Source organism: Camelus bactrianus, chromosome 26 (genome assembly GCF_048773025.1).
Source record: "Camelus bactrianus isolate YW-2024 breed Bactrian camel chromosome 26, ASM4877302v1, whole genome shotgun sequence".
Taxonomy (NCBI): domain Eukaryota; kingdom Metazoa; phylum Chordata; class Mammalia; order Artiodactyla; family Camelidae; genus Camelus; species Camelus bactrianus.
The window spans coordinates 34043443-34070900 of NC_133564.1; the positions used below are offsets into that span (position 1 = coordinate 34043443).

A 27458-nucleotide genomic window follows, 5' to 3' on the forward strand; every position below is an offset into this window, starting at 1 on the left:
GAAATTCTATTACATCCATAATAATGATTCAGTTTTTAATAATGGACTATAAGCATTGTGCTGGGTAGCTGGTCTAGGTTAACATTCATTTAACAGGCAGTAATTTGTCTAAACTAAGGTGTTTTCATATAAATTGCATTTTATTAATTAAATTTGATAATATGCATTTATATTATAACTGGGATATTGCTCTATTGTCTCCCAACTCACAGGAAAGGATCAATAGCTTAAAAGTCACTCACTAAAGCATGAAGGCAGTGATAAAATAGGATCACAAATACTACAACATAGAATAAAGTCAGAAATATAAATACTGCCTAGGGCTTATATTAAAATATTGAGTGTGAATTTCTTCTCAGAACAAAACTCCTGAGCATGTAATGATTTCATAAAGGCAGCAGTAAAAGAAAATTGCAAACAGGAATTTCAAAGAAGATCATCTTAAAATAGATTTGTTAAGCTGGTTAACATCTATGCCGAGTGGCGGTGCCAACACTGTCTTGAAGTTTTGGCAAATGGTAGCCAAATTTCATGACATGGAGGCATCAGTTTATGTGCCATTTAGAAACAAAACATAGTGACCTCTGTGGTAAAACAATTGAATTTTATGTGTACAGGATGAAAATCATCATTTTCTGTGTGAAACTAATTAATTAGTTCAAATAGGAGAGAAGAAAGCAAAACTCAGCTACCAAAGCTTCGCACCCCAAGTTTTATTCTGGATAATAAAATAACACAAATCATGCAATTTTTTAAAGTGCTTCACAAGTCAGTTAATGATATATATGATCATGTGAGGGAAAGCAGAAGAGACTGTAGAGAAGATGCACTTTTCAACTGATACGGTGTGTCTTTGCACAACGTCACAAGTATGCACCATGGGTGAATGCTCACCATCCAGTGTACATGCCGTTATCACGTTGTTTACCTGTGGAGAGAACATCGATGTGTAAAGTGTATTTGGTCTCAGTGTATTAGAGAGAAGTGTTTTCACATATTTTGTTTTGCTTATTATTGAAAAAAATCATGATACAGGAGAAGAGGTATTTAATTGAGGACTATTTGATGACCTGAGTGGAGGCGGCTGTACTGCAGTGCCAGCTTATGCACCATTTTATTCTCCAGATATTTGTAACTCTAAACAAATCCCTGCTAATCTGAATCTACAATTGAATAAAACAGAGAAAACTGTAAATAAGATCAAATTGTGATGATGTTGTCTGTGTGTTGTTAGTGTGCTTTCTGAAAAAATTGCTAACAAGTCATGACTTTGCTTTACTGTTCTGCTGAACTCAGACTGTTGAAAGGTATAATGATTTTGAAATGAGATTAGGAAACAAAAAACACTTACTTATGACACTGAAATTGCCTTTAAAGACTAGTCTTGAGATTTTGAGTGTCTCGCTCAGTGATTTACTTCAATGATAAATGCAGTAAGTTCAGTGCATCTGAGGTAGCCAGAACCTACCCCTTTATGGCCAGAATATGTTTGTTTTAAAAATTAAGGGTAAATAAAGCTTTCTTAAGAAGAAAACTATGATGCAAATGGCTAGTTTACCAAGAGTTTAGTTCCTTCAGAGCATGGTTTTCTTTACTTATGGATGAAAGAAATTAATGATTTATATTTAAATATATATATATATGTTTAAATCATACATGATAAATACTGTAAAAATACCTAAGTGCACCCGAGGAGTCATTTGGGCATGTATTGCCACAATCTAACTTGAATCACTCAAACTTGAGAATTTATGATACTTTTCAGCTTAAAGTCTAATGGGGCGCTGAAAATAGTCTTGGTTTGGAAATAGTCCATAAATTCCATCCAAATATCTAGTAGCCAATTGACAGGATGACCAAAAAACTAGCCGCTATTCCCACTGAATGTCATTTATTTAACGGGATGAAAGGCTGCAGTGATACTCATTTCCACTAGCGTGGGTAATATAGACTGAACCACATGAAGCCAGTGATGTTGAAATATTTTGGGCTGATAAAAAATGGAAATGTTATATAGCTCAACCTAATAGATAATATGAAAATCTTTCAGCTTCAAAACATTTAGAAATATTGGATAAAATACAATAAGATACTCTAAAATATATGCTTTAATTAACAAGAGAATAAGAAAACTCCCAAGAAGCTATAAAGAAAAGAAAGCTGATGATACACGTGGGGAGTGGGAGCTGCGGCTGTGGTTTCTATGGGAGTGTTTGTTGAAGCAGATGATCAGAATGATTGGTTTCCCACATTCCCACGGGGACAAGGCACGGGCTTTGGTTACAAAGACAATCAGCCGAGACTGCATGAAGTCAGAACACTTGACTTCCCCCCTAAGCTGTTAGAGGAAAGCAATTAGAGATTCTGAGGTTTTGTAATGAAATCCTTGTCTTCATAAACTTTTAGCTTTTAATTTATGTTCTGGGAGAGGCCAAGGATACCTAAAGTCAACAAATTAATTCTGTTGCTAGTGTGCTGGCAATGAAAGAAGCAAATGTGAATGCCTTCAGGAACAAAGCACTCACAATCCAGGTTGTGTGGGGTTCTCAGAGCAAAAACTGCTGTGAAAAGGAAGTCACAACCCCAAATCACATAAAATAAACCATGATAAATAGGAGTCAGCATGGACAACAAACAACTAAATGAAACAGAATTATCAGTTACTAAAATTTTAAGATATAAAATATAAGTATGGTCAAACATCTTAAAAAATGAAATATGGAGTTGAAAACACAAGCAAAAAACAAGATGCTGTAAAAAATAATCAGAGCAAAATTTAAACCAAAAGAACACACAGAAATGAAATCTGTAATCACAAGGAAAATGCAATGGCAGATTAGATAAAGCTGCTGAAAAAGGTGCAAGCTGGACATGAAATGAATAAATTATTCAGAATTAACCACAGAGGGTTAAAGGAATAAAAATGAAATGAAAGCAATCTCAGGAAACCTGGAAGAATGAATAGATGAACATATTTCTAATTAACAAGAAAGAGTGAATACAGAGACTAGAAAAGAGATAATGTGAAAGACATAACTCTTGCAACTTTTCTGGAGTTGAAGAAAATCTTGATTTTTCATGTTCATGAATCATAGTAAATCCCAACTAGGATGAATAAAAATAAATCCACATATAGATACACTTTAATGAAATACTGAGTCGTCAAGGAAAAGTATGTAATCAAAGTTAAAAAAATCACATAAAATATTACTTACAAAGATTAACTTAGTGCTAACAACCACAAAGATTAACTTAGTGTTAACTAACACTGATAGAAACCAATGACATTAAAAAAGAATTAAAATACTAAGAGAATATAACTGGCAACTTAACATTTTATATTTAGTCATTAGCTAAAATTTTATATCCAGATAAACCTATTAAGGAAATGGTAGTTAAGAACATTTTCAAAAAAAACACCATGAATTATGAGTGCAAATAAACTCTTACCAAAATGTATACTAAATGTTATTCTATGAAAAGGATGAAGTCAAGTCAGAAAGAGAGAATAAGATGTAAATAGAAATGGTGAACAAAGAAACAGGAAATGGTGGATTGATTAATCAAGCATTGTTTGGATAAAATAATAATGATGATGATGATGATGATGATGATGAATATGACCCGGATCCAGAAGGGTGTTAGCTCCCACTTCTTCATGGCGTCTGTAACCTGTCATAAGTGGGACGGGGTCTAAGAGAATGATCAACATTAGTAGCTATCTTGGTTTGGGGTCCCAAAGATGCAAAAGGGCAACAGGGATTTAGGATTGGCTAGATGGCCGCAAAGTCATTCTAGAAGGAGAAGAATTGGTACATTTAGACAGGAGGCAGCGAAGGGAGCACCAATAATTAATGCACCACTGTGGGCAACTGGAAGGGAATTTTTCTGAGGCACTATAGAAAATGGCGTGTAGCATATGCATCTTAAGTTTTTTCCCACCTGAAGTGTAAGGAAGCTGAGGTGCTTCTACACCAACTCCTGTCAGTCACTGGCTGAGAACTGCTGGGTTTGGGGACGGTAGTTCCCCAGAACTTGTGGCTGCCTTTCGTGCACACAAGCAGAACAGCTTCCACTGGACAGAGAAAGCTTTCAGCAAAGACACACAGATACTGGAATTTGGAAGTGTTCTAAACATGCACCTTATTGGTTGGTGGATATGAGTGGAGTCCTAAGAACAGTACAAACCCAAGGAATAGTTTTGGTTTTAATTTTTGAACTAGAGTTCTCCTTTCTAGCTTCTTCCATGTCACTAACAGATTACAGTTTATCTTAGACTCTAAGCTCTTGTTTCCCCCTCTACTCAGTGAGGATTAAGTTTTTTGGTTTTGTTTATTTTGTTTTGTTTATTTTTTGAAAGCAAAAGTAACACTCAAACTATTCTTTACTTTATAAGAGAATCCTTTATTTTTATTCTGTATTCTTTATTTTATAAGAGAAGACACGCATTTTCCCAAAGGATACTTGCACCGTGTGCTGCCTTACAGGTTAGGCTGAGAGGAAGCCCCTCTCCCACTCCTGCCATTTCCCACCGTCAGCCTGAGTCCCATCCCTAACTGCCAGCATGTGGTCCAAAAAGAAAAGTCAGAGGTTAGTGTTCAGATAGGGAGGTGGCATAAAAATGTAATTCACAACTCTGGGAATTGCAAACGACTGATTTTGTGAGTTAGTCTTATATCCACTTCAGAATTGGGAAGAAGCTACACACAATGATTCTTTGCCGTTCATTTAGCGATTAGGCTGAGCACGTGGTAAGGAGCTACAGGTCTGCAGAAGTCAGCTGTAGAGTAGCCTTCGGTCAGCAAGGAAAACCTGGGCTTGGAGGCTGGGCTGGAGACCTCCTGAGCATCACAGTCAGGGCTTGGAATATAACCAAAAAGTGGTATTATATTTTTCTTCCAAGAAACTTTATATTAGATTAACAATGAATCACATTATTTGTTTTCTCCTAAGATAACCCTTCATTGTATCAGGCTAAGGTCCAAGAACATTTCCCTCTTTTTAATAGTTCACTTGCAACACTTCAAAGATAAGGTGTGCCATTCTGTGTGTTCAACTTATCAAGTGCTAAGTTTGTGTATGTGTTTGTGTGTTAGTCACAAATCTTTCAGTTGCAAGTGACACACACTCAAACTAGAGAAACCGAAAGGAGAATTGATCACCGCATGTAAGTGGTTGCGAGGGACGCTGTCCGAGGAACGAGCCTTACCTCGGCGCCCCCGGGCTCTGGGCTCCAGGCGGCGCTGTCAGGCTGCACCTCTCAGCTTCCTCAGAGCTGGCTTCACTCTCAGGCGTCTCCTGCCCTGTTGCGGCAAGCCGGACCGGCTCCCGGCTCCATCCTCCTTACATCGCCTCTCCTAGTGAAGAGAGAGCCCCCTACCCAGCTGTTCAAGCCAAAGTCCGGCGTTGGGCTCTGATGCCTCAGCGTGTCTGCTCCTCCTAACCGTCAGTGCGGCTGGGAGACTGGGCTCCTTGCTGACCAAAGACTAGCTCATCTGCTTAATGCTGTATTGGTGATGGAAGGATTTCCCCCAAGGAAGAACTGTTGGGTTAGTTGAAGAAGGGTGAAAGGAAAGTGTAAGGGGAAGCCAGTAATGCTGTATTGCTTAGAAGATAAAGGGTAAGCATGTAAAGGTAAATATTTGAAATTGGAATTGTGGACTAACATGGAAGGATGTGTCTTCATCAGAGTTTAATATAAGCAAACAAAAAGTGTACCCAGTCTTTTCCGCAGAGTGTCCTTCTGTATAATTAGTTGAGAAGTTTCCATTCCAGTAAATATTGCTTACAATCAAACTTTATTGCTCCTTAAGTTAACTGAAACAGCACATATTATGACAACTATAAGGAATTCCTCTCATGTATATTACTGACTGGATTTTCAAAATCTACTCTTACAGCTTAAAGCTGAATATAAGGTGATTTGGACAACAGTGGAAATAAAATCCTTTAAAACCAATCTCACATGGTCACACATATTCTTTTGTTGAAATGGAGTTCTGTTACAATCAATGTATTTCTGAAAATCCCCTTTTCAGTTCGTGATCAAAAGGAGACAGTAAGGAAGTACAGAACCTCAGTAGTTAATTAGCACATAAAAAAGTTGTATTTGCGGAGTTCATTGGTAGTGGGAGCATAGAGCGGACCCCAGAGAGCCCTGAGCAGCACCCCTCCGCCCCCGCCCTCAGCGCTGCCGACACCAAGCCCGGCCAGGCGGGCAGCGGCGCAGGGAGCAGCCCGGGTGGCCTTGCATGGGGTGGGGTGGGGGGCGCCTGCCAGCGGGGACAAGAAGGTCATCTCAACGAAGGTTTTGGAAACAGTAAAGTGGTTCAAGATAAGAAATGGATACGACTTCATCAACAGGAATGACACCAAGGAAGCTGCATTTGTGCACCAGACTGTCCTACGGAAGAGTAACCCCAGGAAGTGCCTTCGCGGTGTAGGAGGTGGAGGGACTGGAGTTTGATGTCGTTGAAGGAGAAAAGGGTGCAGAGGCAGCAAATGCTGCAGGCCCTGGTGGAGGTCCAGGGCAAGGCAGTAAATATGCAGCAGGCCGTACCGTTATACACGCTCTCAACGTCTCAGGGGCCGTCCACGCACTTACCAGCCGAATTACAGAACAGTGAGAGTGGGGGAAAGAATGAGGATCGGAGAGCGCTCCCGAAGGCCCGGCCCAGCAGCTCCGGCTCTACCGCAGGCGGAGGTTCCCACCTTACTGCAGGCGGACACCCAATGGGCATCAACCACAGCATTCCTACCCTCCTGCGCAGGGAGAAGTGATGGAGGGTGTTGACAGCCCGGGTTCAGGAGAGCAAGGTGGACCAGTGAAGCAGAATATGCATCGGGGTTATAGACCACGATTCCGCAGGGGCCCTCCTCGCCCAAGACAGCCCAGAGAGGAGGGCAATGAAGAAGATAAGAACAATCAAGGAGATGAGACCCAGGGTCAGCAGCCACCTCAACGTCGGTACCGGTGCAACTTCAATTACCGACGCAGACGCCCAGGAAACCCTAAACCACGAGATGGCAGAGACAAAAGGAGCCGACCCACCAGCTGAGAATTCTGTCTGCTTCCGAGGCTGAGCAGGGCAGGGCTGAGTAAATGCCAGCTTACTAGCTCCACCATCATCCGGTTTAGTTGTCCAACAAGAAGAAATGAATATGAAATTCCAGCAATAAGAAAAGAACAAAAGATTGGAGCTGAGGACCTTAAGCGCTTGCTTTTTGCCTATTGACCAGATAACTAGAACTATCTGCATTATCTATGCAGCATGCGGTTTTTAGTATTTTTACCTAAAGACAGACATCATTTTTGTTAATCACAAACGTGTTTTGTTTTTTTTTAAAGCCTGGTTTTTCTCAATACACCTTTAAAGGTTTTTTGATTGTTTCATATCTGGTCAAGATAAGATTTTTAAGAACCTCATTTTTAATTTGTAATCAAAGTTTACAGCTTGATTTTTCAAAAAAAAAAAAAAAAGTCAACAAACTGCAAGCACCTGTTAATAAAGGTCTTAAAAAAATTGTATTTGCAAACAGAAGGAGAGAAAGAGACATGCTATTTCTTACCACTTCAATTCCTTTGTGTTTTGCAGACTTGTTGGGTATTATACACATAACTAGATCAATTTCAATTCATACATCTCTGATTTATTATTTTTAGGTACAATAGAGGAATAAAAACATGGTTTTAGACATATAAACATATATATAATGGTACACTGTTAACATATGTGTGTATATACACACAGAGACACACCCACACCCCCCACCACACTTCCCATGTATGTGTTGAATGTTATCACACATTCTCAGGCCAGAGGAGCAAGTGCAGCAAGCCAACAGTATCTGTTTGGCCAGTGGGCATCGGAGTCCACTGCTGCAAATGCTCTCAGCCAAATGGCACTCTTCTGACACTGAGCAGAGAGTATTCTCTGCTGCATTATTGTCCCATTGCAGCTCTCTGCCATTTATTTTGTTCTCAGAAAACCACCCCTGACCCAAAATGACAACACATCAAAAAATTAAACAAGATGTAAATTTGATAGTGCAAATCTGTCCAAAGATACACAGAAAAGGTTTGACTGAGGTTAAGATCACTTGACAGAGACAGTGTACCTACTGCAGATGAAATGCAGTGGTCGATCAGTGTTTGATGGTGACCAGAAGGCATTACAAAGGGAATCACAAACACCATTACAGATTGGTGAAGAGAATAGCAATTATTTACACAGCAGATGGAAGGAATACCAGAGGTACGTTGTGATTTCAAGGGATTTGAAGAGACTAAGCAAGGTATCTAGTACCTAGAAAATAACCACAAGGAAATCACCGGCTGCAGCGGTGAGTCAGGCACCTCTGGGAAACCTCCTCCCACCCAGTCCGCTCCTACCAGGTTACTCCTGCTTATTTAGGGAACTCAGAGCATCATGAGTGAAAGGATAAAGAAAATTAAGGAATAATTATTTCTGAATATGAGAATATGCAGCCACAATTAAGAATACTTTTTCTTGCTGATAAATAAATATGAGACATTATTTCTTAATAAGAACTTACATTATTAGTATATGTTTTATAATATATGCAATGCCTTCTATAATTAAGTGTATAAATATTTTTGTGAGCCACTTGATATTTTCGAAGCATTAAAGCAGAATTCTTTTCACAGAAGTGCTATTTATGTATACCCTGTTAAAATGACAATTTGCCTCATTTTTCTTTAATATATTCTTTATAGAAGATTTGCTGAAAGCAAAGTAAACCTATAAATGACCTTTTTAAATAATAGTATTAATTATAGTCACACTCTGTCTTAGTTTAATGAAGCTACAGAAATTCTTCTCAGTGCCAGCAAAGAGGAAAGAAATGAAACCAGGGACTCTGTAGTCTGCCTTTTCTTTTCCTCCTTTCTATTTTTATGAAAAGGAAGTATCACTTACGACAACTTTATTATTTATCCTTCATCAAACACAACTGTAATTTCTAATTATTGTTCATCTTAATAGTTAATGAAACTTGTGTTGGGAGAGTTTCTAGACTGCTCTCAAACTGTCCAATATAAGTACTAATGAAAAAGAGCCATAAAGAAACGGTGCTGCACAAGTGCTGTGGGGCCACATTCACACAAGGGGGCTGCTGCGGACCATGGGCATTAACTGACGATGACCTGAGATCAAGGGCAGAGCCCTCTGGAATGTCAGCTTTCAAGGAAGCATAATAAGTCTGAAATGTCAAATGAAATCTTCCAAAAATGAAATTTAAATTACAATAATGGCCCATCAAAACTGTCAAGCTGGCTACCCAAGTTATACATATAAGATTGATGATTTCTAAAACTCTAGGAAAGTGAAATAGTTCCAGACAAAACGCCAAAAGCAAATTTTTTAGTCCAATTACAAAAAAATAAACTTTACCAAAGCTGTCAGGTGGTTTACCTTGTGCCACGCCAACAACATCCAAAGTAATCAACTTTACCAGGGAACACAACAAAGAAAAAAGAAAGATCCGTGAATAAAACTGTATACCACTTCTAAATAGTAATTTTAATCAAGAAACTATAATTCTCCTGTTATCTTGTATATGCCTACTTCTAAAGCTCTAAACCTTAGTGTCTAGAGCAGAATACACCGCTGTTGAAAAGTGTAAAAGCTCAGAGGTCCAGATTTAGCATTGAGCGGAGAATGGCAAGTTGTAAGATCACACAAAGCAGTGGTGATTGCAAATCCCTGATTATATAAAAGTAATTAGTATAATTCTGATCAGAATAAATTTTTCTCTGTGACAGTTTGCTGGAATTAATAAGACTTAAAAAAATTCTTAACGTATGTCTCCAACTCTACTGCAAGCATTAAAAATAGAGCTGTGAAATCTTCGTGAAGCCTGTGAGTTGAGCACTCATGGCTTCACTTCTGAGAAAGAGCAGAAATAAGGCAAAAGACAAGCTTACAGAGGTTATTTAATTAAAGTCAGAAAGAATATTACAATAGAAAAATTAGTTCAATGAAAAATATCTTTTCATTTCCACTAAATCAGAAACAATTTAAACACTGAATTGGAAAATGTAAGAAAAGAAGAAAAAAACAAAACAAAACCTCCCTTAATAGGCCTGGACGTTTCCATTGTGCTTCTGGAATTCTGACCCTGGTGCTCTATTGAACCCACTTGTTTCAATTATTTATTTGTTCTTTCATTCATGTATTCATTCATGTATTGGTTGGTGTATTCTTTCATCCATTCATTCATACATTCATGTATGTATTTATTTTTTAACATTTTCTATGTGTGAGGCACCAGGCTCTGCGATGACCATGCGAAAGTGTATATGGCGAGAGAGCTGACTGCAAAGTTCTTAAAGTGACAGGCAAGTGTGTTAATCAGTACATATAATAAAATGTGATACAACTTAATATGTTAAAGAGGAGAACAGAGGTATTAAAATCTACCTGTGCTTGTATGGTAGTCAAGTCAGCTTGTAAAGAAGAAATGCTATTTGAGCTATTTCTTATGATAGTTTGAAATTTACCAGAGAATCTACAAAATCTATACTAAAAGGAAACTTGACATTTGCCAAAATGACAAATTTGAGTCTTATTTTCTATTATGTTTCCCAAAATTGAATATTTCTAACAATAGGTAGTCAGATTTGTGTGTAATGAACAAGTAGAACAAGCAAATGGAATAATAATTCTTGAGGAAGCAGTGGTTATATTTAAAATTGTATCAGTCTTGACCACAAGGCCAACAATATGAGTGAGGTAGGTTACCAAGAGGGCATCAAACTTCCCTCCATAGTTATTTAATAACTACTGAGCAGGGTGTGTTAAATGAGAAGATCATAGTCTGCGACTTCCTAATACAACTGGGACAGGCTGATTTCTTCCAAGTACGCTCAGCATACTCACATAGGGCCACAACCTCAAGTGGAAATCCGGAGAAGAGAGCTTTCTGCCAGAGGAGATTCTGGAAGTTAATGATGACCTATGAGATGTCACTACATGGTATTAGTGAGATGGCATGAAATTGAATTCATAGGAGAAATCCTTCTGCTAAAAACAGAAAAAGCATGCAAAATTCTAAGGCACTGAGAAATGTTAAATTAGATTATTGACCATTATTCTTCAGTCTTACTATGGAGATGTATGTTAAAAGCTAAAGATATTTTATTTTTCTGGTTCATTGAGTACTTTTACTTTTTCTTTTGTTATAATTTTTTTTCCATTACCCAGTAGAAGCTTAGTTTAACCAATGGATCCATTTTATAGCTGGAGAATATATTACCAATGTATTATTTGGTATTCATTTAAAACATGGAAGCAAAAATGTATATGGGAGCGTTCATTTGTCAAAGATTCATTTCACATTTGTATCTCTTGCTCTACAAATATATACTTTCTATGGCAATTTTTATTTTTCACTAACAGGAAACACATTGGATTTGGATTAGTGTGACAGGAAAATACCTGCATTTTTAGGCAGAAAATCTGGTTGAATACTATCTTAGTTTGGGTGTCCCCTAAAGCAGAGACTGAAGCAGAGTTGTTTTTACTTGCAGACAGCACCCCAGGAAGTAGAAGTGAGGAATAGACAGGAAGTTAAAGCCAAACAAAGATGGGCTATCAAGAGGTTTTAAGAGGTTCCCTTGGCATTTTGCGAGAAGCCTTATGAAGTTTGCACTCAGGTGCAAATCAGGGGGAAATGTTTATTGATCATCATCATTCATTGTTCAATGACGGTGCCATACTTTTCCAAGTGGGGCACATGTGTGAGTCCGTTCCTGTGGGCTTCCCACACTGTGGCTCAGAGAATCCAAGGAGGGAAGGGTAAGGTAGGTGATGCAGGCTTGAGTCACAACTATGACCATCAGGCAGAATAGTGGAAGCCTTGCAGGGCTGGTGACAACAGCAGTGGTTGAACTAAGAAGGGCCAAGAGTTGGGATACAAGAAGTGCCTAATATACAGATGCTCTTTAACATAGAATAAAGAATTGTCTACAAAAGTTAAATGGGCAAACAGATTTTGCAGTGAAATATAGCAGATAAATATGATGAAGCTCTAAACTCTGGTCATGTTCTCTAATTTTCAGTTCCAGTGACTAGTTCCTCCTCACCCTGTCCTTGGAGAAGGAGCCCATATTCTTTCATCTGTACCAGCATTTCTCACACATTTCATCTACAGACCACTGTCTACTCCTAAAGATCAATGAATAGCCAAACATGATTGCATTAATATAGGTTGTGGTCATATTTACTACATTTAGAAATTAAAACAGACATTGTAAAATAGATTGAATACATTTAAATGAAAACAGTAAACATAATACAGGTTAATAATGATAAAGCTTTGCAGTAATCATTCTGTATTTCCCCAGTCACTTCCCTTCCAACTCTCCTAAATATGTTTCATGTCTTCTCCTCCATTCTTCCAATACTTTCTTCTTTATCCTTAATCTCAGATTTTATCCTGGAATTCACTGAGAAAATGAAAGCTGTCAGAAGAGAACTTCCACCAAGATAGCTGCACACCTGCCCATATCCTCTGCCTTTCTTTTGATACAGCAGGGGCGCGGTCTGTGCTTCTGGTCAACACTACTCTTGTGTGCTAGACGTTGGCTTTTCTTGTTTACTGAATTACAGTTATCTCTTTGCTCATCTCATGCTCAGATTTCTTTCTCTATTGAATAATTACCAATAGTATACAAATATCCTGTTATTTCTTCCAATTGAAAAGAATCCTTGCTTGATTACACCTTTATCTCCAGCTAATGCCCTATTTATCTCACACAATTGACAGTAAAGTTCCTCAGAAGAGTTTCCTAATCTTTTCTCTTCCATTCTTTTGGGACCCTCCAATCTGTTTTTTCCCCCACGTGGCTCTAGGATTTCATCAAGGTCACCAGTAATCTCTGTATCACTAAAAGCAATGGCCATTTCTCAATCTTCATCTTAATTTATCCATCAACAGCATTTGCCCTAATTACTAAATTACTCTCTCCTCCTTGAAACAATTATCTTTCCTTTCTCTTAAATCTTCTTCTCTCTTGCTGGCTATTGGTTTTCAGTCTTCTTTGCTAGATCTTGAGCACTCTGTCACGGGTTTTTCTCTTCTATACTTGCTCCCTTGGTGATCTAATCCTTTCCTAGGGTTTTAAATTCTATCGCTGCCCCCATGAATCTTAAACACATATCTCTGTCACTACTGTTCTGGAAAGACAACTGCACAGTATTGCTGGTGATTAGAAATTCATTGTGTTAAGACAGATTTATCAGCGCTTCCTGATGGTGAACCCATGGAGAACTGGGAAGAATGGTGCACCCAGAGGGGGCATGGATGCTCTGCACCCTTTCCCCATACTGTGCCCCATGCAACTCTTTTCTCTGGCTGTTCCTGAGTTACAAAAGTTAAATCTCAGAGCCATACCCTAGATGATGTTAACAAATGTATCATAGCCTTGAGAGATCAGGATGCTGGTAATTTAGACCTTGCTGCAGGTGCTATCAGAGTATGGGCAGCAAGAGTTCACGTTGTCATAGGTGAAATGGACAGTTAGGAGCCAGGGACGTTTACTGAAGGAGTGAGGAGAAATGTTAACACCCTTATAAGTACTGTAATTCTTGAGTGTGTGACACACGTGAATTTTGCCTTGGAAACCTTAAGTAAAAACTCTGGGTGTGTTTGATGCTGATCCATTTGTAGATATCTCAAAGCAGATCTATGATATATTTCATGATATCAGACGTTCAGTCGTGATGATTTGAACCTCAGAGGAACTGGAAGATGTTTCTGACCTGGAAGAGGATTGCCAGGTCTGCTGTCACAACAGCATTCAGACTGGAGGGAAAACTGACTGGGCTAAGATAACTCAAACACCTAAGGCATAAAAAGAAAAAAAGTGCTGAGCAAATGGCTGATTTCAAGAAAGTAAAGAGTAAGCTGGGTGCAGAAATTGAGACATGGATGATACAAGCAACGATGTCACTGTTCTGGCCAAGAAGATGTGGATGATCATGATGCAGATGACAGACTTCACAAGGGCAAAGGACCACCACAGCATAAACTGATGTGATCTATGTGGCTAAAATTATATCAGAAGTATCAAGGACATGAGTCCTTGCTTGGCATATATCTAGACCCATCACATAAGCAGCTCTTGTAGGACTGCTGGGACAGATTAAGTTCTACTCTCACCACCTGAAAATGTGTAGTCAAGTTAAAGCTAAGACCCAGTGCGTGGGTAGGAGAGGTGATCGTGTCAGCTTTGGACAGCATCCCTTCCCTCATCCAAGCAACTAAAATTTAATGTTCTAATGCAAACTATGAAAATGTCTTTTGTGGCCTCTATTAGGGTCATCAGAATTCAAAGTCCTGCTGGGCCCTGGTGCCCAGTTGTGATGAGGAGAATGAAGACCCTTGCAAAAAATCCTTGATTAAAAGAGAGAATCCATAGGAAATTCCTGCAGATGAGGCTCAGAAAAGAAAAAAATCCACCCAGTAAAGTGATGAGTGAATTTAGGGAAAGACGTATCTGGAAGCCATTCATGCAACCAGTGAGCCTCTTCTGGTGCTTTTCTTGCCCTGTCACCCAGCCCAGATTATTCCCTCAGCACTGTTGTGCCAGCACCAGTGCTCATCCCAGTCCTGCAGCCGTCATCAGCCCCCCTGCTGCCTTTGTCAAGGGGCCACTCACGCCATGTCATTGGACTCCTCTGAGTGTCCACCAAATTCCTGTGAGCTGAAAAACAGGGCGTCTCCACGGCACAGCTCTTCTATTCTCCTCACTACTGCTCTCCTTGGAGTGAGAAAGGGCTGCAATTGGTAAATAATTAATGTGCCCAAAACACGTCCTTGATTGCTATTCTCAAAATTTTCATCCTAGGAGAGGATAAAGCAGATCAGTCTGCAAAGACTCAAAGCTCATCCTCAGTCTTCACTAGGAGTTTTGTCTGAACCCCTCTTGCTACTGAAATGAAGCTTTCCCTCTAACTCTGTTTTCTTCTGTAATTGTCCTTGGTTTATAGTCCCAGTTTCCCGTGGCATATATCTACTTGAAGTTAGTCCTTCAAGTGTCCCAATGTGCAGAGCATATGTGGACATCAGGTTTATTTGCTACAGGTGGCAAAGTACCTTCACAGGCTGAGTAGACAAAAGAAAGTGTGTTGAATTTGGGTTCAAGGAAATATGTGTTCCAGCTGTATTGTTTACTAGCTGCGTATATTTGTGTAATTTTTAAACCCTTTTTGATATCTCAGTTCAGTGTCTGTAATTCCCAAAACTGTATATTAAGGTCAACTTTATGGGGCTATTGTAAGGGCTACATAAAAATGATATAGCCAGCATTTGGCAAATGGTAACTGTTAAAACTTTTATTGAACACTAATAAAAGTAAAAATAATTAATTTTTACTAAGTCATGACTATGTATTTTAAAAGTAGATATTTGCCTTCATTCAGTCTTCATTCCTCAGCCTTTCTCCATTGAACCTGATTTTATTCAACTTTATCTTGACAGATGTTTGATTTGGCTGCTTCTTCCCCTGTTTCAGGGTTTAAATTACCCTTTTTGGTGTTACTAATAAAAACCTGGGTCAGGTCCAAAATATTTGTAAACTTTATACTAAAACTTGTTAACCTTTTTTTTCTTGTGCAGGAAAATCTCTCATATTTATAAATATGATGATGATTCTTCCTTGTAACATTTTCTGGCTCTAAAAGTAGTGCATACCATTGCAGAAATTTTAAAAATTACATATGCACAAAGAAGAACATAAAATCATTCACAAACCAACTAAACAGAGGTAATCAGTTAAGAATTTGACATACAGACTTCTATAAAGTTTGTATAAATGTAATCAAAATGTAAGCCTACTGTACTATTTTGTAACAGGTCCATTAAAAAAAAAAACTTGTTAATGAAGGGTGACACATCATGCTAGGAGAAAACTTCCACAGCGTCATTTTAATGAATACATGATATTTATAAAATGGATACAGTTTAATTTATTTAACAGCATTTATACTGTAGGATTGGCTACTTTCCATTTTTGTTATAATAAACAATGCTACAATGAGCATTATATACATAAATCTTTATGCACATCCTTGATCATTTCTTTACAATAAATTATAGAAACAAAATTGCTGTGTCAAAGCATATGCATATTTTATTTATTTATTGTAACCTAGTTTTTAATCATAAAATAATAAACACAATTCGGAAAAAGTCAGTATTGAAACATTAAAAAAAAAAAAAAAAGAATAGTAACAGGGTGCTCTCACCTGGTATCCCACTTGAGAGATAAACACTATTAACTCACTTAAGTTTTTTTGTATTTTTTTCTGCAATTCTTTCTTAATATGCAAGCATACTTAAAAATACACATTTATCTTTGTTAATATGCAGGGCTCATAATACATATACTCTTTTGAATTCTTACTTTTTACTTAATGTACTTGAAAAATAGTTACCAAAAATGGTTTTGCCTCTTTCTTATAACCTGTTATACAGTATTTCATAACATGAATGTACACTATTTTATGTAACCAATCCTCTTCTGACAAACACTGAGATTATTATCTTTGCCTTTGTAAGCAGTGTTGTGATGCACATCCTTCTACAACTCTCTTTGTAAACTTTGAAAGTATCTTTATAGGAGAGAGATTTAACAGCAGAAGTGTTGAGTCAAATAATGTGTATAGTCTAAAGTTTGGTAGTGCCGATAAGTATTTTGTGACATTTTAATATTCAACTCAGTATTGCTATTTTCTTGAAATATTATTAGAGATATAATGTCAATAAAACAATGAATGCATTTTGAAATACAAAGATTATCTTCTCAGAATATTAAACAGTTTTAGAGTTCTTTCCATGCAACTAGCACACTCTATTTGGAGACTTCAAATAATTCTAAATGTAATGGTAAACAGAAATGTTCACTTTCAGTTGAAAATGTTGAAAAGTGCTCTTTTTCAGAATACTTTTGAATTTACAAATCATGCTGTGTTATTTCATTATTTAATGCTAGTGCAAAATACCTTCCTTATCCACTACCATTTTCTGTTCACATTTACATTATATAAACTACTGTGGACATCAGGCCACTATCTGCTTAATGTTGCTCAGCCATTCAACAAATATTTAACAAGTGTCTACTCTATGCAAAATCCCATACTAGTTGTCGGGGCTGTAACAACAGATCAAAAAAACAAAAATACCAGATTATTCGTGGTATTTATGTTCTAATGGAGGGGGAAGCAAATTAAATAAGTAAAATATAGATTGTGAAAGATAACAATTAATGCTAAGAAAACAAAGTAAAGCAGATGAGAAGACTAAGAAGTGTTTGGTGGGAGGTGGTACAATTCTAAGTGTAGGAGCTAGAGAAACAAATCACTTAGAATGGATACTTGAAGAGACATCTGAAGGAGTGACAGTTTGATTAATGAAGCTAGGTGTGATGGTCAATGTCATGTGTCCATTTAGCCAGGCCACAACCCCCAGTTATTTAATCAAATACTTATCAACATTTTACCATGATAGTACTTTGAAGATGGGATTAAATTTCAAAATCAGTTGACTCTCATCTGAATAATAAGAAATATGACCCATGGACCTCAGCTTCACCACTTGCCTGAGAGCTTCAAACTGCCCTTCCTGAGAGCATAGCCTGCAGACTTTGATTCCCTTAACCAGCCCTCACAATAGGCTACTACCTTATAATTTCTTTAATATATACTATCTCTTACTGGTTCTTTTTCTGTGGCTAAAGCTTAACAGATATACTGGGTACACTAGATAATACAGAAATATTTTGAGATTTTATGCTATGAGTTGCATGAGTGGCCAAAACATACATATGACTTAGAATTATTATGTCTAACAGCACAATGACCTTTGAATGAATCCTAACCCTGGACACCTTGTGTTTCATCCTAGGATCTTTTTAGACACCCTCAAGAGTTGATAAAACAACTATACAGACAAACAATAAGTTACAGAAGAACTAAACAACACCATTAACCAATAGGCCCCAGTCAACATTCATAGAACATTCTACCTAACAACCCTAGAATATATTCCTTTCAATAAAGGTGCAAAATCACTGTAATAGAGGAAATATATCTGTCCCAAAACATGTGCTAAAGCAAGTGAACCACTATAGGTTAAAACAAAACAAAACAAAACAACCCTTAAATTAAATCTTATACCTTATACCAAACAAAACAAAACAAAACAAAACAAAACAAAACAAACAAACAAAAAAAACCCCCCAAAAAACCAAAAAAAACCCACAACTTAAAATGGGTCATGAACTTAGAACATAAAATGTAAAACCAAGCAACATATAAAAAAGGAGACCTTGTTACCAGAAAATGTGGTTTATATAAGGAAAAAATAGTAAATTGAACCTTAAAATTAAAAAAAAAAATTATCTGCAAAAGACCCTGTTACGAGACTGAAAAGACAAGCTACATATTTTGTTTGTTTCATTATAAAGTTCCTTTTATTTAAACAATTGTCAAATATTAGTAATAATGCAGGATTAAGAGTAGTTAATTAACAACTGGGAAATTATAAGGAAAATATCATTATTGTGTTAGAAAATACAGCATTCAGCAGAGCAGCCTTCAAGAGTAAAGGTACAGACATCTATGCTTCTGAACAGACCGAACAGCACAGCCCAACGTGAGTCAAAGAAGACAGAAAAAAAAGGAGGAAGGGGCTACAGGAGGCAAAGCATTTTATTCCAGTGTCCCCAAAATTGACTGTGGAAGTAAAAAGTTTCTGTATTAAAAAAGTTTATATAAATTACATGAATTACAATTTTCATAAAAGTCAAAATGAAATGTTCTGCATAGGACAAAAGATATGCCTAAGCAACACATCGTGTTTGCACAAGGCCACTGGGTGTCACGGGTTATTAGTGATGCACGGAAAAGCCTAAGTCTGCGGCAGACCGAGCAGAGATTTTAGTTTGCTATTCTATAGCCCCATGATTGTAAACTAGTCTTTCTATACAAAAGCTCTGATGACATACAGAGTTTTGCATAGGAACTCTTCTGCTTCTGGTTGGCACGTCATCTACTTTTTAATATGTGAAATTAATACAGACATTTGTGAGAGGTTGTGCAAAACTATTGTATTTACAAAAATGGCACAAAAGTGAATTCAACAGTCAATGCACAAACACACTTCATTCACATCTTCAGCAACAAAAGGCATCCTAACACTGCAGCACTGAGGACGAATACCAGCTTCAGCAACAGCTGTTAAGCACTAGTCACATAGTTACACGAGGACGGGCAAGTATTGCCCAAGTAAAATTCTATTGTTAAAGCTGAAACAGATTTAAGGCCATTCAGGTTCAAGCACAGGATACAAATCTTCTGGAGCCCCATCTATGTGTTTGACATATGTGACCTTTCTTCTGACTTGTGGTCTTAAACTTCTATTTTACAAAATCCAAATGAAAAATACAGAAGAAATCAATACAACAGAGGTTATATTAAATAAGAGTAACATAAAAAGCTAAAATTAAGATGAATTAAAGAAAGCCATAACATTAAAATCGTAAAACTTGCTTGTTACTTGTTGGAACCAGCCCTACATTATGAGTAATATATACAATTATTTTCAAGTAGATTGATTATTTTATGTTGCTCTAACATGCTCTTTTCATCAGTGCACTGCTAAACTAATAAAAAAAAAAAAAAACCCTACACATGTATATTCCTTTACAATAGCAGCGCACACTACCGCTACCTACAAAGCAGTCAGTCTCAAATGACCTAGTGAATGAAAGGAAACAAAAAGCAGAGAAGTAGCATATTAAGGAGAAATAACAGGAATTGGAGGATTCATGCAGTACAGCTCTTATAATCATCTCTATTTTATCTTTTGATTAATGCTCAAAAGTGACAGAAAACTACCTGCAAACAAAACCCAGACGTGAAAAAGTTATTCGTTGTAATGTTTTTCCTGAAAGAAAATTATTAAAAATTTGTGAAAGTGATCATACCCCGATGCCCATGAGGCTTAAATGATTGGGAACATATGGTCAGACTGAAATGTGATGGTGACCTCTAGTTGCCCAATGTACGTTGGGTTAATTTTCATTCTTTGCGCCAAGGAACCAGGTAGGTTAAAAGGACTGGGTGTCAGTAGGAGAGAAGGAGTTGGGGAAAGACCAAGGGCAAGAAGGATCATGGGTGGATGGGAGCTCAAAAGAAGTATCTAGGACCATTACACAATAAGGATTTAATGGCTTAAATAGAAGGCATAATAGATGATTGAGGAGAGACATCAGACACCAAAAGAGCAGAGGAACATAATGTTAGAAGAATGCTGGAGAAGGCAAAATTTCCATCATTTAAAAAGTGGGAGAAGCTCCATTATCTGAAAGGTGGGCAAACGCCAGTAAGCCTTTGCATGTCTGGTGATGAAATACGTGGCTGTGAAGGATAGATCACGCTTGGTTTCCCATCACGTGCTTTTTAAACATATATTCTGTGCCAACTTGTTATCTCTAGGCCCCTTAAATGATGCCACAAGCCCAAGGAAACACATATTGAAGTTATGTTTAAATCCTCTGAGATTTATTAGACTAATGTCTAAAATTGATCAAGAGAACTCCACTTCCATCCTCACTGATTTCTGGTTTATCACAAATCACAGCTCCAAACAATTACTTTAAGATTAGACACTGATTCTGTATAACCCATCTCTGATGATGATTTGTGCACACATCCTTCTCCTTGACCTTAGTGCTTTCCTTTGGAAAGGCTTCGAACACTTAATCTTTCCTTCCTCCTACATTCTGCTCCAGCCCTACTGGACTGACCATCAGGTAAGGGCAACACAAACACTGCACAGGGAGGAACTTAGATAGGGTGAGAAGATAGGAGAAAAGCAGAGACACTTTCAGAAAGAAAGAATAAACAAGATGGTTCTTGCACCCAACATAACTTGCACTTAAGTAGAGAATATGTATAAAGAACACTAGACAATATAAAAATGGCAAAAACTGAAAATTTCGAGTGTTTTCTGAACTCTGACCTAGTATGTTGAAGTTGTAGTAGGAAGGGCAGCTTTTGGATCACAGAAGCACTGAACACGTTTTCTATGGGAGAAGGCTGGGTGGGGAGGGACATGGCTAAGTGCTGTTCTAGCAGTGTGGTTGCAAGTCGAACACATTCTTTAGTCTAAAGGAGAACGTGTGCTCTGTGCCCATTGTTTCTCATACAAGACATTAGAGCGTGTTGTGTTATCATGAATAAAGGAAAAGATGATTTCAAGGCCTGCAGCTTATTCTGTTACTTTCAGTAAACCATTCAACTTTTCTGAAGCTCAGATATTTTTATCTAAAGAAATGAAAACTTCCTAATTATTAGAATAAAATGTGATGAGATCATGTATGTTAATATGTAGGAGGATTGAATAAATGAACAAGTAGGCCTTATCTTCCTGTCAAAATAGCATATTTACAACTAACTGGTGTATTATTCACTTCGGGTTAAAGCTTTGTCCGTATTGAGAGAGAGACATGTTATGACGCCTCTTTTAGGCCAACTAAACTGAGACCTAACCTGACTCTGACTCTGTGAGGCATGGCTATGCCGCTAAGTTGGACAGCGGACTGTGCAGGGCTGTGGTGGTACAACGGTATCTGAAATGCTGTGTATGCACTGGGTTGGCTGTTTGATCCTGTCCTACTTTACAGCAACTGAGATGACCGGCACCTACATTTCTGCACGATATTTTAGATGTCATCCTTTAAAAATGTTTCTATTTGTGACAGGCAATATTTAGCATTTATCTTCCTCTTGTCAGAGTATTTCCAATTACATTTTAGAAAATTCTTTAATTTACTCATTCAATTAAGTATGCAGCCATTATAAAGTGGTTTTTCCTAGATGAAGCATTTGGGTAATTGGCTGCCTCAAAAGTCAATATAGAACCACATGTTAACAACAAGTATCTGTGAAAGACAGGATTGTGGACAATATTGTCACTTTGTGTGTGGTTGTCTGTGTGTGTGTGAATTCTGTTTCTTTAAACTATTTTTAAAAGAAGATAGTATAATATTAAGTGGATTTGATTAATTGAATAAAAATAAAATGTTTCTTAAGTATTCTTATTTCACAATATTCCATATGGAGAAGGAATGAGATAGCCATTGAAATATTCTTTTCTGGTATGCATGGTATTTGCCTAAAACATGCCTACTATGTTTGATTCAGCTTTATGAAGAAAAGGAATGAATTTGTTGAGATAGTTACTCCAGAGGAGGAAATGGAAAATACGTGTAGTTTACTACCCATAACACTAGCTAATGTTTATTGAGCATTGATCATACCAGGGGTTTTACATCTATTATCTTATTTTATTTTCATAAGGTCTCATAGAACAGATGGGCTTCAACAGCCCCGCTATAGGACTAAAGTTTAGATACCCACCAAGCTGAACTTGGCAGATTCTCTGGGCACGTGTATCCAGGATCTAGAGGTCCAGCAGAGGAGAATTTTACTGATTTGGCTGCATGTATAAATAAATATAAACAAATCTAGCTTCACTTCTCAATCTTTCCCTACCCCTGACTCTCAAATCTGTTTCTGAATTATTTCAGAACATAAGCCACTTTATCTTTAAAAATATAATTTAAATCACATCAACCTCCTGTTTAAAACAATATTCCACTGAAATTAGAATAAAGCCCACGCTCCGTCACATGGCCCACAAGCCTGTGCCGCGTCTGTCTCCTTACTGCCTCCCTGACCTTGACGAGGACTCTTCTCTTTCTTGCCATAACGGCCTTGTTTTAAGTGTGCACTGCTCACTGCTGTTTCAGGTCCTTTACAATGGATATTCTCACTTCCTGTTCTGACCCGGCACCTTTATCACTGCTCACTGTTTTTGACCATTCAGTTCTTTGTTTAAATATCATCTCCACAGAGAGGGTGTAAGATCACCCATTCCATATAATCTTAACCAAAGCAAACTTTCTTCCCTCCACCTTAATGCTCTCTATCCCCCATACTGTTAATTTCTTTTCTTTTTAGTACTTATCATTATTTAAAATTATTTTATATATTTGTTCATGTTTATCATTTGTCTTTCCCAGCTTAAGCAGGCCAGGGGTTTTACCCATCTTATTATTGACTCTCTCATCAGGACCTAGAACTGTGTCTGAAATGAAACAAACAAATCTACAACATATTAAATGAATGAATAGATAAAATTGATGTGACATCAAATAAATATATTCAGAAATATCTTCATTCTTGGACTCACATGGCCTTAATACTGTGAAAGATCTAAAAAGACTCACCTGCTTTAGAAAGCTTTCTCAGTTAGATGCTTCATATCACATGTTTATTAAGCTTATGTCTCAGTTTGCCCAGGAGTAGGAAGTGCATTAACTCCCAGTGTAAACCATAACATAAATAATCACCTTGAGGTGGTTCTGGCTGCTAGAAAATTCTTCCTAAGATTGAGGTGAAAAGTGTGTGCCTTTTTAGCCTAAAGTCATGCGTGAGACTACCCACTGGGACCACGGAAGTCTTAAGACCTCAGTTATTTGATAAGCATTGTAATATACATTGTGAATCTTATCGTCTGCAGGACAAGACATCATAAGTACATTTAACTGATTTTTTTATAAGATGTCCTTTTATTGTTTTTTATATATATTCCTTTCTGGACATCTCTCATTTTGACTATATGTCTTCTACATTGTGGGACATGAAATTTGTGGTAAACATAATTGATTGTCCTGTCGCCTGCAGGTAAATGTTTAACCACTGACTCTCCTAGTCCTGACGTGAATGTTGGTTAACATGCTGGTTTACTTTAGTGAATAAGATGAAACCGACACAGTAAAGACCTAAGTCTTTGTTCTTTCATCAGCATCATGGCTCAATGTAGCTTACACGTGCACTACAGTATCTTAACACATAATTCCTGATAGCTTAAGGGGATACCTGATAATACTGGTTGAGTTTGTGGCTCGTTTTCAGGTATATGGAAGACACAGGGCTAGCCAAACTCGATCCCCAATCAAGTCTACGACACCCACAGCTTCTCAGTAGGAAGGAGAGCCTGAGTGTGGAGTCTAGGCATGGGTAGCTTGCTTAATTCCAAAGTCTCAGCCTTGGCAAGTAGCCTGGGCTATGGACAAGCATTGACCTTATTTTTCCTTTTTTTAAACTTAAGAAAATAGTTCACACAATACCTTCCCAGCAATGCATCCCATCCTGATTGAGACAGAAAATCGCGGCTCTTTTGAAGTTTTTCTTCTAGGCAGGTTTCCTTTCCTGTTAGAAACAAAGAAACAACACAGATTTAATTTTAAAGAAGATGTGTCCAAAATTCTCCTTTAGGAATGAGGAAGTCCTATGTTCCAGTTCTACGGCAATGCAGTCTCATTCTTGAGAATGTGAGCTTTCACTGCAGTCCTGGATTTTAGTCCCAGCTCTGTCACTTGGCCAACTGCTTAACCTTTCAGAGGCTCAATTCCTTCGTGTTTAAAATGGGAAAACTAAAATTCAGCTATATTTTATAGCTGAATCTGCAATTAATGTCTTCTTTGTTTTCTAGCAATGAGCAAAAAAAAAAAAAAAAAAAAAGGGAAAGGGGAGAAGAAGGGAGCCCAGACAGCAACTGAATGGAATCCTGCACACCTACTTGGCCAGAGGGAGGTGCTATCAGGAACCTATACAGGGTCCTAGTTAATGCTAATAAGCACATCCTGTTGGATTGATTTCTTGTTTATTAGCCAAAGATAATTCTTGCATTTTAAACTAAAAGTGTACTACAACTGTCATTAGCCTTGTCAAACTGCTAAATTTGAAAAATGCTAGTACAATTTTCATTTCAAAAATCACAATATTTCCTTGATCCTTCCCAACATCCTTTCTCTTTACTGCTGCTTGCTGAAGGGCATATTACCTTTTAAATTCTGCATCTTTGTTTCATAGCGCACCCTCATTTGCATTCCTAAAATCCGATGTTTCTTTCATAGAACACAGTATCCTAATTAAAATATTAAAAGATGCTTTTTGAATGAAGAGAATTTACACTGCCATAAAAAATGCTCAGAGTGATGCAGGATGTTTCCGTTTTATATTTCAATGACTCTTTCTCTCTAAATTATTTCTAGTTATGTAGTTAACCCTCTCAGCCTTCAGGGTGTATTAAAACTGTGGAAGAGGAACAGGCAACAAAAAGAATTGAAGCAAAAAGAGTTGACGTCATAGTAAAATTCTGAAAAAAAATCAATGTATTTATTTTCCAATTAACTCCCACCAAGGTGTCTTATTTTCTTGATTGATTGTTTCATTTGACCTCCTTCAATTTTCAGGGCAGGACTAAGCACATCTTGGGTTTGCAGCTCAGCAGCTCATTGTTTTACTGTTTGTGGAAATCTAATCCCTTGTTTCATTTGACTTTCTTTCCTTTCTTGATCTCCATTCTCATCCCACTCACTTTTACTGAGACGTTTGAAACCCTTACAATTTTCTTTTAAATATCTTTTGTAATTATACGTACTTTAAGTTAACTAAATGATGCCTTATTCTATTTCCTACTCTCTTAACTCAACACTATGATTCTGAGGTCTGGATATTATTGCTGAATGTATCTGTATATTCTAGATATATTTGTCAAACATTTGTAGACATTTTTTCTATTCTGTATTTTACAATTACCTCTATTGTGTCACTTCATAAAAATAAATTTGGTGTTTTTTTAAGTCCAAGTTATCCTTTGTCTTCCTTATATGCTTATACTTCCTTATATGGTTAGACCTCTGGGTCTTCTCAACCTAAAAGTTGTGTAGCCTCAGCCAATCAGATATTTTCTATTTTCCTCTTCCTTGCTCTTTATTCTTGATCCTATAAAAATTTCTTGCCTTCTGCCCATTTTGCAGTTCTCTGCAATATGACAGTCCACTTCATGAAGTGTTAAATAAAATTTGTTTATATTATTTAAATTATCTTCTTTAATGATTTTAACAGTTGAATGAAGTAAAAAGAAATAAATTTAGTTTAATGTGAATCTACTGTATATTATAGACTTTACCTAGAACATTTAAATGATTTCACCAAGAATTATGTTGTTAAATTTGAAACAAATTCCAAGTCTGAGTGGAATAAATAAAACTTCTTCTGAGGTCTAGAATCTGATAATGCCAATCGAAATAAAGTAAGAAGAGAGAGCAAATCAAAAGTACCTGTGGGAAAAAATATCTTTCTTGGTAGATTCTTCAATTTATTTGGAAAAGGGTCAGGCAAAATATTAACCGGTAGTATGTGTGTTTTAATTTTGAGGTTTCAGATTCATTCAAAACCACAGGAATTTACAAGTAAGAAAAGGAGGAAAATACGTAATTCTTTTGATAATTAAAAATTTATGAAACAAAATCAAGAAAAATACATAATTAGGCCTTCTAAACCAACTGAAGAAGTTTAATTCATTATACTTCCTCAGATCTCGAGCAACTTCTTATAAATCTGATATGAAATCAAAGAAAAATAATAATATGTTCCTTTATACTCTTATACTCTTTCTTATATTCCCTTTTTGGTTAATCTTACCACATTTACTTAGGGAACCAGACCAGAATAAGGAAGCACTTCCATTTCCCAAGTTATAAGTATCTTGTAAAATGCATACTTGGAAATAGATCCCCACTAAATTACACTTGTTAAATGAATGAGTAAGTAAATAGAAGGCCATCGAAGTCTACTATCGGAACTAGATAAAGACTAGAGAAGTAGTGTGTCATTTTTTTTAAATTGCCCTAAGAATTTGAGAATACACAGACCCACATGAAAATACATTCTTCCTCAGTTGAGTAATTAAATCAGGTTATGTATGTATGTAAACCAACAGCTACCTTGTCTGTGCTACATTCGAGCTCCGTTTTTCTGCTGAATTTGGCGCCGCAATCTCGGGGCAGCGGCGGCTTGGGCGGCGGCTTGGGCGGCGGCTTGGGCGGCGGCTTGGGCGGCGGCTTGGGCGGCGGCTTGGGCGGCGGCTTGGGCGGCGGCTTGGGCGGCGGCTTGGGCGGCGGCTTGGGCGGCGGCGGACCGTGCGCATACGCGCAGCCTCCCTCCCCCGCCGTCCCGCCTGCGCAGTCGCGGCCACAGCTATTGGCAAGTTTCCTCTCAGCTGCCGAGGAAGCGACTCCGGGCGGAATTGAGGAGAACCCGCCCCTACAGTGTGGAGGGCCGGAACGGACAGGGCCCTCTTCCCTTTTAAAAATGTCTCAGCAGAGAACTAAGTCCATTATGGTTTTAATGAAATGTCCTGAAGGACTGGGGGAGAAAATGCACTTTCCTTCCGTGAAGAAACACCACGCAGGAGGAGCGTGGAGGAGAAGGCGCGGACGTTCCAAAGAAGCCGAAACTCAGACGGCCTGTCGGGGAGGACGCGCTGAGCCTGCGAAGGTAAGAAGCTGCTTTTCT

At 37.6% G+C, this 27458-nt stretch overlaps 1 protein-coding gene, 1 long non-coding RNA gene and 2 pseudogenes across 14 annotated transcripts in view; 3 read left to right on the forward strand and 1 right to left on the reverse strand.

The window, feature by feature from the left end:
- Window positions 1-709: 709 nt before the first annotated feature.
- LOC141575139 (uncharacterized) lies at window positions 710-27020 on the reverse strand. Its single transcript, XR_012502494.1, has 3 exons — window positions 26888-27020; window positions 24224-24305; window positions 710-928 (listed from the first exon to the last, which is right to left on the reverse strand). It is a non-coding gene; the product is annotated as an uncharacterized LOC141575139 (long non-coding RNA).
- Window positions 4565-7102, forward strand: LOC105071457 (Y-box-binding protein 1 pseudogene; annotated as a pseudogene).
- Window positions 10746-14706, forward strand: LOC105071450 (catenin alpha-3-like; annotated as a pseudogene).
- Window positions 26295-27458, forward strand: part of LOC141575136 (uncharacterized) — a 78576-nt gene continuing 77412 nt past the window's right edge. For 4 of the 13 annotated variants that reach the window (XM_074353634.1, XM_074353632.1, XM_074353633.1 and 1 more), the window contains exon 1: window positions 27303-27440. Coding sequence is in view for 8 of the 13 variants with exons in the window: in XM_074353626.1 (XP_074209727.1) it covers window positions 26862-27440 (579 nt within the window). In the remaining 5 variants the exon portion in view is untranslated. Of the gene's footprint in view, window positions 27441-27458 lie in introns of all 13 variants that reach the window. The other 9 variants (XM_074353625.1, XM_074353627.1, XM_074353622.1 and 6 more) reach the window with 7 other exon arrangements.